This window comes from Hyaena hyaena, unplaced genomic scaffold (genome assembly GCF_003009895.1).
Source record: "Hyaena hyaena isolate Hyena2069 unplaced genomic scaffold, ASM300989v1 scaffold_55, whole genome shotgun sequence".
NCBI lineage: Eukaryota > Metazoa > Chordata > Mammalia > Carnivora > Hyaenidae > Hyaena > Hyaena hyaena.
The window spans coordinates 4,052,639-4,066,400 of record NW_024080687.1 but is presented as its reverse complement, the minus strand read 5'-3'; the positions used below and the strand labels follow the sequence as shown (position 1 = coordinate 4,066,400).

Below are 13,762 nucleotides of genomic sequence, written 5' to 3'. Positions count from 1 at the left end.
GGGCTGTGGGGTGGCACCGCCCCCTAGTGTCTAATAGTTCCAATTCCTCCCCTACTGCCAGCCCCCAGGAACCACAGCCACACACCAGGTTGTAGAGTTAATAAAATCTCTTCCGAGCCAGCGGGTTGCAGCCAGAGCTGCCAAGTCCAGAGGCATTGCCTTGGGTTCAAGTGTCCCCGAGGCTGTTGCTCAGTCAGCTTCCAGAGCTTCCCACCACTGCTGGGAGCTACCAGAGCCCCAGCCACCACCACCCTCCCTCCCAGGCCCCAGGGCCTGACCCTGATATTTGGGACAAGGTGCTGGGGACATAAGGTGTAATGATGCACAGAAGCCCAGGTGGAGAGTCACATCTCGGTCTCAGCCAACAGACTGTCACCTAGTCCTGAAGTCATGAGCACCATCTGAGAGCTGGGATCTGTGGAAGGCAGAGGGGCATTCAGAACACCATTCTTTCCCCCCACCAGGGACTCAAACCTGGTGAGAGACAGCCTAGGTTCCCCCCCCCCCCCCCCCCCCCCCCCCCCCCCCCCCCCCCCCCCCCCCGCCCAACTCTCCCTGGTCCCAGGCCTCTTCCAGATCTGGCTCTGATCACCCCTCGGGACTCTTACCGCTGGGGCATATCCAGGAGCTGCTGTTCCTTTGGTGGGCAGCAGGCTCTCGCCCTCTCTCTCGGTCCTGGGTGTCACCAGCCCCTCCCGCCACCTCCTCCTCCTCCTCCTCTCCCTCTGAGAGGAGGTCACAGATCTGTTGCTGCAGCTCTGGGCTAATGCTGTTCTCAGCCAACACCAGGCTCCGCAAAGCTGTGGGGTAATTTTCTACCATGTCCAGCAGGGTCTGAGGTGGGGAAGAATGCGGAAGAGGAGGAACACAGTTAGGGCAGCTCCTCACACTCCCGCCTGGCCCCCCTTCGGCAGGTCCACGGACACGTGAGCTCACCAGCACCCCCACCTCCAGCCCGTACCCAGACACAAAAACTTCTCACCTGAGCTGACTGGTTGGTGAGACCGGTGCCCTCCAAGTCTAGGACCTCTAAGGTGCGGCTGGAGGCCACAGCCACAGCCAGCATCCCTGCCACGTGGTCACCTGGGGAGGCAGCACCCATGCACAGTCACCTGCAGTCATGAGCAGGCCTGCTCACCCTTCCTCCCCACAGCCTCTGCAGAGTCCTAACAACCCTAGATCCCGCCCCCAGGCCAGCAAATGCTGACATTTGGTAGGTGGCCAAGAGGGGGGCACTGTGACTGGTGAGTGAACCGATGAAGCAAGCCAGGCCCAGAGGTGGTGATGGATACTTGGATGCACCTGTTGGTCATTTGGTCCTCCACACAAGAGCCTTCTCGGCTACCTTCCAAATCCCTTCTCCTTCCCTCACGGTTACCCCCATGGTTAACATGGCAAGTATCAGTCCCCAGCTCTTGGATAGGGATGGGGTGGTGAGACTCGCAGGGGGCTTCCTTGAGCCTCACCCAGGGGGTTGTAGTCCAGATTGAGGACGCGGACCTGGGAGCTGTGGGCCACGGCGATCGCGAGGCGGCTCCAGCCCTTAGGGGTGATGCCAGGGTTGGCACTCAGCGTTAGCTCCTTCAAGCCTACGCAGAATTGAAGGGAGAAACCAGGATGGAGTGTGGCCCTCTTCAAGCCCTTGTCCTATCCTGGATCTCTGGGGTTTCCCTGGTGGCAGAGAGCCACCCTGCCCCCACCACAGAGCTCTGGGGCCATTAGAGACCCATGCCTTCCTTGCCCACTGCAGCCTGGATGCCTGAGTCTCTCTCTGTTCTGCTGAGCCCCCAATCCTTCTCCTTCCTGAGAGGATTTAAACACATTCTCACTCACATTCAGAGCCTCAGCTTTGGGCCACACCCCCTGCTCTCTGCACCTGGGTTTTTCATCAAGGCCACACCAGCCCATGCCCTCAGCAGGGCCTCTTTCTCACCTGACTTGGCTCCATCTGGGGGGAGGAGGCCACAGATGAGGTTGATGGCTTCATCACCCAGCATGCAGTCCCCCAGGTCCAGAGCCACAAGGGCAGGGTGGAGGGCCAGGGCTGGGTTCAGCAAGGCCAGCCCTGCATCTGTCAGGGGACTCCCATGTAGGCTGGTGGGGGGGGGGGAGGGGGAGACCAGAGAGCAGAGGTCACCGCAGTCATCAGCCCTATCTGTAGGGGAAGGAGCCCCTTCCCTTATGAGAGCCCTAAAGGTGAGAAGGATACCTGTCATAGCAACTGGGAGAGGCCCTGGGAAGGGAGAAAGAAAATTCTAGATTCTAAAGTAATACAGGTAGAAGGGGAATTTGCTTTCTTTTCTAGGTTAGGGATTGAGATCCAGGACAGAGGACAGAGAAGGAGTGTGTGGGTGGTGGACTGGGATCCTTCAGGGGGCAAAGGTAGGGGCAGGGGTCCAGTCCCCAGGGGAGTTCCTTCTTGAGACCTCAGGAGATGCCCCCAAGAAGTCAATGCCAGTGATTAGGTGGGGAGGTACACGTGCCCTGCCAGAAAGGGGCGGGTATCCCATCTCATTTGGGGTGGGGCTGCGGGTGCAAAGCCCGGAGGTCAGGGATGTGCCAGGAGGGTGTCGTGGAGGCCCGGGCAGAGGGATGGGGAGGTGGTGTACAGGGGTGTAAAGCCAGGTTGGTGCAGAGACAGCTACAGGAAGGTGTGTGGAGGACCAGGCGGTGGCAAAGGGCGCGTGAAGAGGGGTGCAGTTCCCCGGGACCCCCTTGCGAGGGAGCGCACTCACAAGAGGGACTGGATGGAGCGGTTGGTCCGCAGCGCCTCTGCCAGCTGCTTGATGCGGCTGGGACTGGACACGACGCCTAGGTTAAGGTTGAGCTGCGCCAGGGACGTGGCCCCGGCCAGGGCCCGGCAGATGCGGCCGAAGTCGCGGTCGCAGAGGCGGCAGCCGCGCAGTGAGAGCAGGCGCACGGCGTTGTCGCGCAGGCCGCGGCAGATGTCCCGCACCTCGGCGCCTGACAGCGGTTCCCCCGAAATCTGGATGGAGCTGGGCAGCATCGTACCCACGGCTGGGCCTCCGGGGCCGGGGCGCGGGCCGCGGCCGAGGTTGGCGGGGCCGAGGGCGGGGTCGGGGCTGGGGTCGGGGCCTGGGCTGGGGTCGCGGACGGAGCGGGGGCAGAGGCGGCGGCAGAGGCGCAGGAGGCTGCGGCGGCGGCGGCGGGGGCGGGGGTGGGGGCGGCGGAGGCGGAGGCGGCGGGGGCGGCGGCGAAGAGCTTCGGGGCCCGCGGAGGTTGCGGAGGCGCCGAGGTTGCCGGCGGGGCTGAGACCGCGCGGCGCTGGGGTCGGGGCGGACCGTGCCGTCCGTGTCTGGGCGACGGTCCGGGGCCGAGCGGGCGCAGCTTCGCGCTTGTCCTCGTTCCTCGCGGTCGCGGCGGCGGCGGTTGAGGGGCCTCGGCTCAGGAGGTGCCGGGGCGGCCTCGGCTCGGAGGCCGCATCTGCTCCCTCCCTTCCTGCAGCCCGGCTCCCCTACCGCCCCGCTGGGAGAGCCCGAAGCGGGCGGGCGGGCAGCGGGTAGCCGGTGGCGGGCGGCAGCTCCGGCTCTGGCTGCGGCTCCTGCGCCTGAGCGAGCGGCGGGTTCCCATGGCAACGGTCGCGTCACTGCCACTCGTCCCGCCCCCTGCCCGGCCTAGGCCACGCGGCCCCGGGTGTGCGCGCACCGGGACTTCAGGAGCGGGTGGGACCGCTCTTCACTGGGGCGTGGGGCCGGACAACAACCCGAAAGTAGGTAGTCGGGTTGAGGCTTGGGAGGGGCAGGAGGTGTGGCAGGGAGAATGGAGTCACGTCACGTGGAAGTGGCATTGAAACTGTTACCGGCTGCTTCTACCCATTCTCCCATCGTTCCCTCTGCCTATGGGCTGGATCCTCGCTGTCGTCGCCTGCAACCCGTGCGCGCCCTCCCATCCAGTTTGGAGGCCCCCACGGCCCCGTAAACGGGGCCTCGCCCCGCCCCCCGTGACTAGCGGCGCCGCGCGCACTGGGCGGGGGGAGGGGATCCGGCAGGTGAGGACTTCCCTCTGTGCCCCTCGCCAAGATGGCTGCCCCGCAGGGGAGGCCCACGGGCAGAGGTGGCCGTGGCTGCCAGACACACGGGTACCTTGAAGGGTCCCTAGGCCAGGTGAGCTGCAAGTAGGTGCAGGGTGCTGGTGCCACTCCTTCCCCAGGTGTGACCAGTGACTGAGGCTCTCAATACCTGTGACATTGGGGTAGCCCAATTAAAGGGGGTGCTAGAATCAGCGACCTGGAGTGGTGGCAGTTGTGGTAAGCGGGCCGGAATTTTCAGGAAGGGTACACCAAAGTGTGCAAGGTGCTGTTCTGTTCGCAGTTGTCCACTTGGTGATGGTGTGGGTCCTCCGGTGACATCAGGTCACTCTGGGCAAATGAAGGGCACATCTTTCTTAGGCCCTTTACTAGGAGGGAAAGATGCTGACCCAGATTAACTCAGGTAAAGGTGTAAAAAAAAAAAAAAATATATATATATATATAAGCACGTATAAAATATATATATAAAATATATTAAAAAATATAAGCATAATGAAGGGAAGTCAAACATTCGATTTCATTAACCACCTGATTGAACTAGTTAAGTAGAGCCGATTAAATGGATGGTGGGGTGGAGGGTGCTATGCTTGGGATGCTGGTTGTTTTTAAGAGTGTATAGCACTCCTGAAGAGGAAGAACAGAGGAAGCTGCTGATAACTTTGTTTCTCCCGCCCAGTATAACCAGGACACAAAGCTAAGTTTGGCTTCAAGTGTGAGCTCCCACTGGAAAATTATCCCTCGGCAACTGGCCAGGTGCATAATAGCCTTGTAATTACATGGGGTTGAATCTGGAAGTTTTTGACCAATTGTCACTGCTGCATTGGTGTTCCGAGTGAGGCCGAGGCCACGCAAGCCGGGTGCGCTCCTCCGTCGGACTTATGGTGCCTATGTCTGGGTCCTCCCCGCTGCTCCCTGGGTCAGGGGCCCCCTGCCCTCAGGGAGAGAGTCCATGTTCAGTCACTGCTTTCAATATAGTCTGGGCTGTCCCACCATCATCCTGCCTGGATGAGGGTATAAAAAAGAGAACAAGTGACATTACCACCAGTGACAAAAGAACAGGAAAGAATACAGGAAGTAGGGTGGCAGGGGGGACTGCTGGAATGGCAGGTGCAGTTCCAAACTTCTATCAATATTTTAATTACCAAGTCTATATTTAGCAAGACACCGTGGGAGAGTTAAAGAGGAAGGAAGGAGCAGGTGGAGAGAGGGCCTCAGAGGAGCTGACCCACTTTCCGGGCTGTGGCTGCAGCGCCCTGTAGTCCTGGCCGGGCCTTCCCGGCCTTGTGCCCTTCAGAAGCCCCAAGAGGCATCAGGGGCTTAAGCGGCTACATCTCTGAGGCAGCCGCAGACCCTATCAAAAAGACACATGTCATCAGTACGGTTCTTTAATCTTCCTCTGCTCCGAAGATGGGGGACAGGGGGCCAGCCGGCCAAGGGCTTCAGGTGGGGTCAGTGTGACTGCAGGGTCACCATGACTGCCTTGGCTGTGGCATTGAGCACGGTAGCAGGAAGCCTGGCAGCAGGAAGTGCGGCAGGGACGTCTCTGGGGACCCTCTGCATAGGCGGGATGTTGGGGCCCTCCAGCGTGTCCAGGATCCCTGAAAGGAGAAGGACGGAAGGTGAGAGCTGGCTGGACCCTGCCCTAGGCCACTGTTCCCTTCCCCCACACTGTGGCCTTCCCATCACTTACCCTCTACCACCTTGTGGTAGGCAAAATGCAGATAGAGCAGGAAGAGCATGTGTAGGGCGGCCAGGGTGCCACAGAGGAGCAGCCGCTGTGTGGGGCCCACAGTCCGTGACACCAACACTGCCACCTAGGGCCACAGGAATACGGCTCAGAGGGCCTAGCTCCAATGTGAGCAGTGTGGAGAAGACACCCCTACCCAGAGCAGAACCACTTCTAGGCTCTTCTCGGCCATCTGGAGCCCTCTGCGGGGTTCAGCCCGAGCTCTGGGCGGTTCTCCCGAACTCCCCGGGAGGTTAGCCCACCCCGGGCAGCCTCTCTTGCCCAGCTTACCATGCGTAGGGTAGACAGCCCACCCACCAGCAACCAGAAGAGGTAGAAGAGGGCATGGAGGTGGATGTTATAGGTGATGAACAGGACAATGCAGTGTCCAAAGAGGCCATAGCCCTAGGAAAGAGAGTGGTGGAGAGGAACATCACTCCGGCTGGGCTGGCGTCTGACCTCTCATGGAGAGACTCTGACAACTAAACAATCCACTGGCCAGCTCATCCCATTCCAGCTCCGGGGCCCTAGGACAGATGCAGAGCAAGGCCTGGCTCCTGTTTCTAAGACCACCCCTGCCCACCACCATGCTGGACTCCTTACCAGCAATGCCAGCATCTGGAGCATGGTGATCTGGGCGTTGCACAGGTAGGCGAGGAAGTAAATGAAAGACGAGACACCCAGCCAGTAGCCGAAGCAGGTGCCAATGGCTGTACCCATCAGGGTGCCCTCTCGCTGTGGGGTGAAGGCTCTGCTTAGTCCTGGGAGGCCTCTGGACTCGGCCTCACCTAGGGCTTTCCTCAGAGGCTCCTTCTACCTCACTCCACGATAGTCTCCTTGGGCAGCTTTCAACTCAGTTCAGCCCCCCCCCCCCACCAACAAAGTCCTTTGTCCTGCTTACAATAATGGTGTCAGATGTCTTCATCCCATGGAGGAGGATGGCAACCAGCGTGAAGACCAGCATGAGAGGCCCGTAGAGTTCACCTGCGATTTTCTGTTAATATACCAACTCATTCAGGCTGGAGGGTACAATGGCTCTTCTGTTTATGTCTTCCTTGGCTTCGCCTGGTGGCCCCACCCTCTGCCCTCCGGCCTCCCCCAGCTCTTCCAGACATGCTACCTTGGGTATTCACCTGGGGGAAGTTGACCATCTTGACAGGGATCATGGACTCCAGGAGCCTGGGAGAAGAGAGGAGAGGAGAGATGAGCAGCACTAGGCTATGAAGTTCAGGAGGACCTGAATCTTGCTGTATCTCTAACTCCAGAGAACATGCTAGGTAGTAAAGGGAGAAGAGAACAGTAAAGACACACAAGGAATGAGGAAATCACTTCCTTGTCCCTAAAAATGCTTCCGGGAAGGACAACCTTCTGATGCTGTGCTAACATGCAGCCGCAACATGGAGAACTCAGAGAGCTCACCTGGGCCTTGTGAGAGGGCGTGGCCATTTACCTATTTGAGCTGCTTCCCTTTAAAGACAGGCATACCTCAGCAGAGAATGCCCAGAATTGAGGGCTGTGATGGTGAAGCCCTGGGAGAGGTTTAGAAGGAAAGGTTTTACTGGAGGGGCCCCGGTGTGTCTCCTGTGTCTTCCTGCTTACCAATTTCTCCAGGCACCACTGAAACAGCTTCTTGAAAAACAACATTTGAAGTGGTATGAAAATTCCACACAGAAGGAAGAGAAGCATAAGTCACTTCTGCCCACTTCTTAAGTGACTGACTCTTAATAATACCTTAGATTTTGGCTAGATTTTATTTCCTTTGGGAAACCTACCCGGTCTGCCTCTCTAGCCTCCTCTGGGTCACGTGTCCCTTCTGTGTGTTCCGTCACAGCAAAGCAGTGCTCTATTGTAACTGCGCTCGGAGGCAAGGCTCCCATCTATCTTCACCTTCTGTCTTCAACGAGACCTAAGTATTACAGTGCCCAGCACGGAGCAAATGCTTAATAAATAGCTGCTAAGTGGTGCTGGGTATTTGATAAATATTGTTTAAATTAAAGGACGAGCCAAAGAACCAAACCAAAATTAGATGCACTCCTTGAAGAGTCATTCAACAACTATGCACTGATACTGCGGTTCAGAGACTGTTCTGGTGCTGGGAATAAAAAAAAATAATAAAACAGAGCTTGTTTCTGAGGTTTCTGGGGAGACTGACCCAGGAATGAGCATTGCCCCAGTGTCACCTGTTAGAGGAAAGCACAGAGTTCTCTAGGAACACCAGGAGGGGACAAACTGGGGATGGGGCTGAGGAATGGGGAACAGAGGTGACATCTGAGCTAGGCGTTGACGGAAGAAGAGTAGTTTGCTACACGAGGAAGAGGAGGAAGGCAATGTGTTATCACCATGTCCTGTTCTGTGACTGCTTAGAGAGACGGTGTAGCTGGGGTACAGGTGCAATGATGAGGGCTGCTGGGGCCGTGAAGACGGGAGCCTCAGGGCTTGGCATCTGGTTGTGGTTTGGAGGAAGGACTAGGTGTTAGGAAGCCAGCTTCTATCAGGAGAAGGATCCTCACCTGCTTCGCACCTGGGCAGGCTCCACATCAAAGTAGGGTCTCAGGATGTCGATGTTGGCGTACAGGCTGAAGGCCCTGGAGGCTTGTCTCTTCCCTGCCTGCCACATCTGAAGTAAGGAAGACAGAAGCGAGGTGAGTTGGGATTGTGAGGCTCTAGACTACAGTCCCTGTTGCTTATTTTCTATTGGATTTCTATATGGTTCTACTGGGTTAGCGTGGGGGAGCTTCAACACCAACTCTGGAACTTGGGGCCTGCCTACACGTATTCTTCCACCTGCCAGGGATCCGATCGTGCTTACCTGATCGGCCACCTGCCGGCTCAGCTGTCCCTTGAAGCCCTTCATGCCCAAGAACTCCCCATCCTCCTCTTCGGCAGCAGCTGCATCGGCATCTACTTCTTCCTCACGCAGACGCTGATGCAGCTCACCCATATCCTCGAAGCTGGAGCCTGATGTATCATCCATGTTCTCCATGTCAATCACAGCTGAGCCTCCGCCCTGTGAAGACAATGGTTTCTAGAGTGCAAGACCTTTCTGCTCCATCCGTCGGCCCTCCTTCTATTCGTTCCAGGCTTTGGGACTTCGTTCTTCCATTGCTGGGGATATGGTTTCGAATCGCCATAGATCACGCCGCTCTCCTTCCCTCATGTGCTCTCAGAAGCCTTGTTGTCTGGTTCTCTTTTCTAACCTGGGAAACCCATTCCCTGCCTTGCATATATGTCTTTCTTCTTCCCAGTTAAATTCTCAGAGGGCTGCAAAAGTACCCATTTCCTTTGTCTTTTCCAACCCCCAAACAAGGCTGTGCACACAGCATGGCTTTAGCCAGTGCCAGTGGCTACCGCCCGCTCCCCCGCCATGCCTGACCTCGATCGGCCAACACAAACTTGTCTCGAAAGCAAGAGTAGAGGGGCCCAGAGACCTGAGACCCTCTGCATGGAGTACTAGCCTGGACCTTTCAGCTCGGCACTAGTCCCAGAGGCTTCGTGTATACCAAGATCCAAAGGAGAGAACAAGTGTTGCAAATGGAACGGACTTCCAAGCTCCGAGGGACAGTCCCCACGACACCTCGGGGCGGCTGCCAGCCCTGGGGCTGGTAGCAGCCGCAGTCTTGAGGCGATTACCTGGATGTTTTCTTCGAACCCTCCCCATTCCGGACCAGCCCCGCTTCGGGCGCCGCCGGCCGGCGCCGCTGTAGTTGCCATGTCCCTCGAGGGCTCCCGTCGCTGAAGCCCGCGCTAGTCCCGCGCGCGGAGGAGGAGTGGGAGAGACGTGGGCCTGAGGGAGGGAGATGTCCAGGACCGAGAAAGAGAGGTGGGTTCGGCCGGAACGCAAAAAGGAGAAACCCGGATGTTTGGCCAAAACTTCCGGAAGCTGGGGACGTGGACGGAGGCTGGGCAGAGTCTCGCGATACTTAAGATTCCTGGAGGTGGTGCGTTGCCACGGAGACGGAGGAGGGCTGCTGGGACGCACGCGCCAGTTTGCGGCCCTAGTCACGTGGAGGGGTTGAAGATGGCGGCTGCCCAGGCAGTGGAGGAAATGCGGACCCGCGTGGTTCTGGGGGAGTTCGGAGTTCGCAATGTAAGCCTGTGGCCTTGAGCTCGGGAAGAAAAAATGAGACTGGAATAGGGTCGGAGGTGGACGGGCTTGCCCTCCCTGCCCTTTCGCAGACTCCCCTCTCTTTGTTGTAGGTTCATACCACCGACTTTCCTGGTAACTATTCGGGCTATGATGATGCCTGGGACCAAGACCGCTTCGAGAAGGTAGGTGAAGTTGGAGAGGGTGTTAGGAACCGACCGTGTGATCTTGGCAGTCTCGGCCTCAGAAGCAGCCCTGGGGGTATGCTCCGTTCCCAGAACGTTTATTGACCAATGTGCTAGGCGCTTCGTGTACACGATTTCTGCCCTGTTCGAAGAAAAAGATGTTTAGTCTTGTTGGAGAAGAACGTGCGTAAATGATAACAGTATTATGTAGTAAAGGCGATAAGGACAACCGGGGATGGGTTCATCCCGCAAAGGCACTTAATCTAGAATGGGAATGGGGGGAGGGTAGCGGCGTGGAAGATTCACTTCGTGAAGGAGTTGACATCTGAATTGAGCCCAGATGAGTAGAATCTGAGAACAAGGAAGGGTGAGGGGGCACTAAGACTAGAAGTTAAATTATAAAGGTTTTGTGAACTGTGCTCCAGGAATGTCCAAGCAGTTTATTATTGCTAGAATGTAAAATGGGGTGGCATGAGTGGTAGGCAAGATTGAAGTGCATCTTAGACACTGTTAGGTGATAGGGAGTTTTTGAAGAGCTCTGAAGTGGACGTGATCTGATTTGCAGCCTTAATAATTGGGACAGAATGAATTAAAGATCATATAGGGCAGTCAGATTTGTGACAATTGCATAGAGGAACTGAGTTTGAAGGCATGAACTAGGATTATAATCAGGAGAATAGAGCGAAAGGGAGCTAGAACGTAAATCTGGTAATTGCTTTGGTGTGGGCTTTGAGGAGGGAATGTAAAATGACCTAGCTTGAGGAACTGCTTTGGTGGATGGTGGTGTCATTGACTGATGAGAAATAGATCTAGATAAGGGAATGCTGCTGCTGCATGGTTTCTTGTATGTGAGAAGTCGAGCAGGCTAGTAACACATGTGTTTGAAATGAGATCAGAAGTGAGATGTATAATTTGGGAGTTTTTAGCATGTGTAGTTGCTAAAACCATGAGTGTGGTTGAGGTCCCCTTGGAGAGAGACAAAAACCTGAAATAGTGACATTGATGGAGTGGGTAGAAGATAGGGAATCTAGAAGGATTCATCAGAGAGGGAGGAAGAGAAGATTGGTACTCACAGGTCAAGGCAGAGTTTGAAATTGAAGGGATTCTATCAGTGCTGAATGTAGCAGACAAGTCTAGTAAGATAGAGTAATTTCAACTCAAATTAAGCAGTATGGAAGCCTGTTCTCTCGTAGAATAGTTTCTGTGGATAGTTGAGTTGGAAGCCATATTACAGAGAATTTTATAGAGGATAAAAACAGGAAAACTTTCCAAGAACCTACTAAGCAATTGGGGGAGAAAGGAACATCTGTGAGGGACACCTGCTCAAAGGGAGGTTCTTGAATGAGTGCGAATGTTAATGCACTGGGGGAAATATCTAGGGGAAAGGTGTTGATTCTAGACAGTAGGCTTCATTTAGTGCTTTTTCTGTCCCTGCAGAATTTCCGTGTGGATGTAGTGCACTTGGATGAAAACTCATTGGAATTTGACATGGTGGGAATCGATGCAGCCATTGCCAATGCTTTTCGACGCATTTTGTTAGCTGAGGTATTGATGGGGTTGGCGGCAGGGCAGAGTTGCATGGGAAACTGCCATCAGCATGCTGTAGAGTTGTCTCAAGTTGCCCCTTTCCTTTAGTTTTCTTGCAGTTTTGCTGAGCATTCTTCATAAACTTTTCATTAAGCAGTCTTCTAGGAAGAGGTCCCCCTGTCAGGAAGTGGGAGTAAATGGGGAGCCTGTAGGGTCTCTGTAGGAGAATGATTGTTTTCTTGGGCAGGTGCCAACCATGGCTGTGGAAAAGGTCCTGGTGTATAATAACACGTCCATTGTGCAGGATGAGATCCTTGCTCATCGCCTGGGGCTCATTCCCATTCATGCTGATCCCCGTCTTTTTGAATATCGGAACCAAGGTGAGAGAGAAAATGAAATTTTGGGAATATGGGAGCAGCTCTCTTCTGAAGTAGATTTTAGAGTCATAGTGCCTGTGTTCAAATCCTCGATTGATTACTGTATGACCTTGCACACGTTACTGACCATTTGGTACATCAGTTCTTATCTGTGTGAACACTTGCCCTCGCCTCCTGTAATTTGTCCAGAAGATTAGATGACAAATTTAAATTAATGCACTCAGCACAGTGCCTAGCCACCCAGATATTTAGTAGTTCTTTTAAGAGCTGCTACTTTCTCCTTTGTGCAGGAGATGAAGAAGGTACAGAGATAGATACTCTACAGTTTCGGCTTCAGGTCAGGTGCACTCGGAACCCCCATGCTGCTAAAGATTCCTCTGACCCCAATGAACTCTACGTGAACCACAAAGGTGAGTGTGGTAGGGTGAATGAGAAGGCCCACCTCGCGGTGGGTGCTGGTTTTAAGGACTAAGGCTTTTCTGATGTGCTCTTTTTCTCTAGTGTACACCAAGCACATGACATGGGTGCCCCTGGGGAATCAGGCTGACCTCTTCCCAGAGGGCACGATCAGACCAGTGCATGATGATATTCTCATTGCTCAGCTGCGGCCTGGCCAGGAGATTGACCTACTCATGCACTGTGTCAAGGGCATTGGTAAGAACCTCATCGGCTGTCTTGGGCAGAGTAATTTGATCATAGTGGAGCAAGGTGTGACAAAAGGGCTCAGCCGAGATGTCCTGACAGGCAACAAGCAGGTGGGCCTCTGCTGTTAGGGGTTCATGTAATGTGAAGGTTTCCCCCCAGGCTGTTTTCTCTTTTCACTCCAGGCAAAGATCATGCCAAGTTTTCACCTGTGGCAACAGCCAGTTACAGGCTTTTGCCAGACATCACGCTGCTTGAGCCTGTGGAAGGGGAGGCAGCAGAGGAGCTGAGGCGGTGCTTTTCACCTGGTGTTATTGAGGTCCAGGAAGTCCAAGGTAGGACATTTGGGGTACCAGGGGTTCAGGTCAGGACCTGTAATCTATTTTCTGTGAAGGTAGCATAAATGAAAGCTCTGGGCCCGTGTATTTAGAACACGGTTTGTTGTCACTAGGTAAAAAGGTAGCCAGAGTCGCCAATCCCCGGCTAGATACCTTCAGCAGGGAAGTGTTCCGGAACGAGAAGCTGAAGAAGGTTGTACGACTTGCTCGGGTCCGGGACCACTATATCTGTGAGTGTCCGGTCAGGGGCAGTGGGTGAGGGGGGGCAGGCCTCTGGCGCTGCAGCTTCCTTGCCTAGTCCAGGTGTAGACTCCGCGTAGCTTGATGCAGGGGCGCAGGAGCTGTTGCGAGCCCTGCCTGAGCTGAAGTGTCTCTCTGGTTCCCAGTCTCTGTTGAGTCGACAGGGGTGTTGCCACCGGACGTGCTAGTGAGTGAAGCCATCAAGGTACTTATGGGGAAGTGCCAGCGGTTCTTGGATGAACTAGACGCGGTTCAGATGGACTGACATTTGCACTGGACTGTCCAGCATGGCTGGACTGGGAGACTCCAGTATCCTAGCTGAAGATTTTGGGTCCTGACTTGCTCTCACAGGGCCGCTGAGGCCAGTGTGACTGGAGGTCCTGGGTTTTCTGGGACAATTCCAGACTTATTTTCAGCCAATACATTTTGTTAAATGTGCCACAAAATGGGACTTCCTGCCTTTGTAAGGCCTTAATGTAAATAAACTTACATCCAAATACATCTTTTTGTCAGAGACTATTACTTGAGTTTTAGCCCCAAATATGGGGCCTCACACCTCAGAAGGGTTTGGCATTATGTGGCACTTAGGAACACT

General features: G+C 55.2%; 3 protein-coding genes across 5 annotated transcripts; 1 reads left to right on the top strand and 2 right to left on the bottom strand.

Moving 5' to 3' along the window:
- Positions 1-92: 92 nt before the first annotated feature.
- LRRC73 (leucine rich repeat containing 73) lies at positions 93-3,069 on the bottom strand. Its single transcript, XM_039231194.1, has 6 exons — positions 2,736-3,069; positions 1,934-2,094; positions 1,467-1,589; positions 983-1,083; positions 609-834; positions 93-415 (listed from the first exon to the last, which is right to left on the bottom strand). Exons 1-6 carry the CDS (start codon positions 3,005-3,007, stop codon positions 345-347), a joined length of 954 nt encoding a protein of 317 aa, XP_039087125.1. The 5' UTR covers positions 3,008-3,069; the 3' UTR covers positions 93-344.
- Positions 3,070-5,173: 2,104 nt separating this feature from the next.
- YIPF3 (Yip1 domain family member 3) lies at positions 5,174-9,648 on the bottom strand. Of its 2 annotated transcripts, XM_039231200.1 has the most exons (9): positions 9,405-9,646; positions 8,584-8,781; positions 8,285-8,391; positions 6,908-6,953; positions 6,676-6,768; positions 6,378-6,509; positions 6,066-6,179; positions 5,739-5,862; positions 5,174-5,646 (listed from the first exon to the last, which is right to left on the bottom strand). In XM_039231200.1, the coding sequence occupies exons 1-9, from the start codon at positions 9,483-9,485 to the stop codon at positions 5,498-5,500; spliced, it is 1,044 nt and encodes a 347-aa protein (XP_039087131.1). In that variant the 5' UTR covers positions 9,486-9,646; the 3' UTR covers positions 5,174-5,497. The 2 variants fall into 2 exon arrangements, with proteins under 2 accessions (XP_039087131.1, XP_039087132.1); XM_039231201.1 differs by lacking the exon at positions 6,066-6,179 and having other exon boundaries at positions 9,405-9,648.
- Positions 9,649-9,744: 96 nt separating this feature from the next.
- Positions 9,745-13,668, top strand: POLR1C (RNA polymerase I and III subunit C). Of its 2 annotated transcripts, XM_039231197.1 has the most exons (9): positions 9,749-9,861; positions 9,972-10,043; positions 11,481-11,588; positions 11,818-11,950; positions 12,238-12,357; positions 12,449-12,601; positions 12,775-12,924; positions 13,041-13,157; positions 13,314-13,668. In XM_039231197.1, exons 1-9 carry the CDS (start codon positions 9,793-9,795, stop codon positions 13,430-13,432), a joined length of 1,041 nt encoding a protein of 346 aa, XP_039087128.1. In that variant the 5' UTR covers positions 9,749-9,792; the 3' UTR covers positions 13,433-13,668. The 2 variants fall into 2 exon arrangements, with proteins under 2 accessions (XP_039087130.1, XP_039087128.1); XM_039231199.1 differs by lacking the exon at positions 12,449-12,601 and having other exon boundaries at positions 9,745-9,861.
- The last annotated feature ends 94 nt before the right edge of the window (positions 13,669-13,762 follow it).

Excerpts from the sequence above, each read along its gene's own strand:
- LRRC73 (XM_039231194.1), bottom strand. The coding sequence starts at position 3,007 with ATGCTGCCCAGCTCCATCCAGATTTCGGGGGAACCGCTGTCAGGCGCC. Across the intron at positions 835-982 it reads TCACCAACCAGTCAGCTCAG|ACCCTGCTGGACATGGTAGA; the intron begins GTGAGAAGTTTT and ends TCCCCACCTCAG. Across the intron at positions 416-608 it reads CTCCTGGATATGCCCCAGCG|ATCCCAGCTCTCAGATGGTG; the intron begins GTAAGAGTCCCG and ends TGCCTTCCACAG.
- YIPF3 (XM_039231200.1), bottom strand. The coding sequence starts at position 9,485 with ATGGCAACTACAGCGGCGCCGGCCGGCGGCGCCCGAAGCGGGGCTGGT. Across the intron at positions 8,392-8,583 it reads GCCGGCAGGTGGCCGATCAG|ATGTGGCAGGCAGGGAAGAG; the intron begins GTAAGCACGATC and ends TCCTTACTTCAG. Across the intron at positions 6,769-6,907 it reads AGATGGTCAACTTCCCCCAG|AAAATCGCAGGTGAACTCTA; the intron begins GTGAATACCCAA and ends GTATATTAACAG.
- POLR1C (XM_039231197.1), top strand. The coding sequence starts at position 9,793 with ATGGCGGCTGCCCAGGCAGTGGAGGAAATGCGGACCCGCGTGGTTCTG. Across the intron at positions 10,044-11,480 it reads ACCAAGACCGCTTCGAGAAG|AATTTCCGTGTGGATGTAGT; the intron begins GTAGGTGAAGTT and ends CTGTCCCTGCAG. Across the intron at positions 12,925-13,040 it reads TGAGGTCCAGGAAGTCCAAG|GTAAAAAGGTAGCCAGAGTC; the intron begins GTAGGACATTTG and ends TGTTGTCACTAG.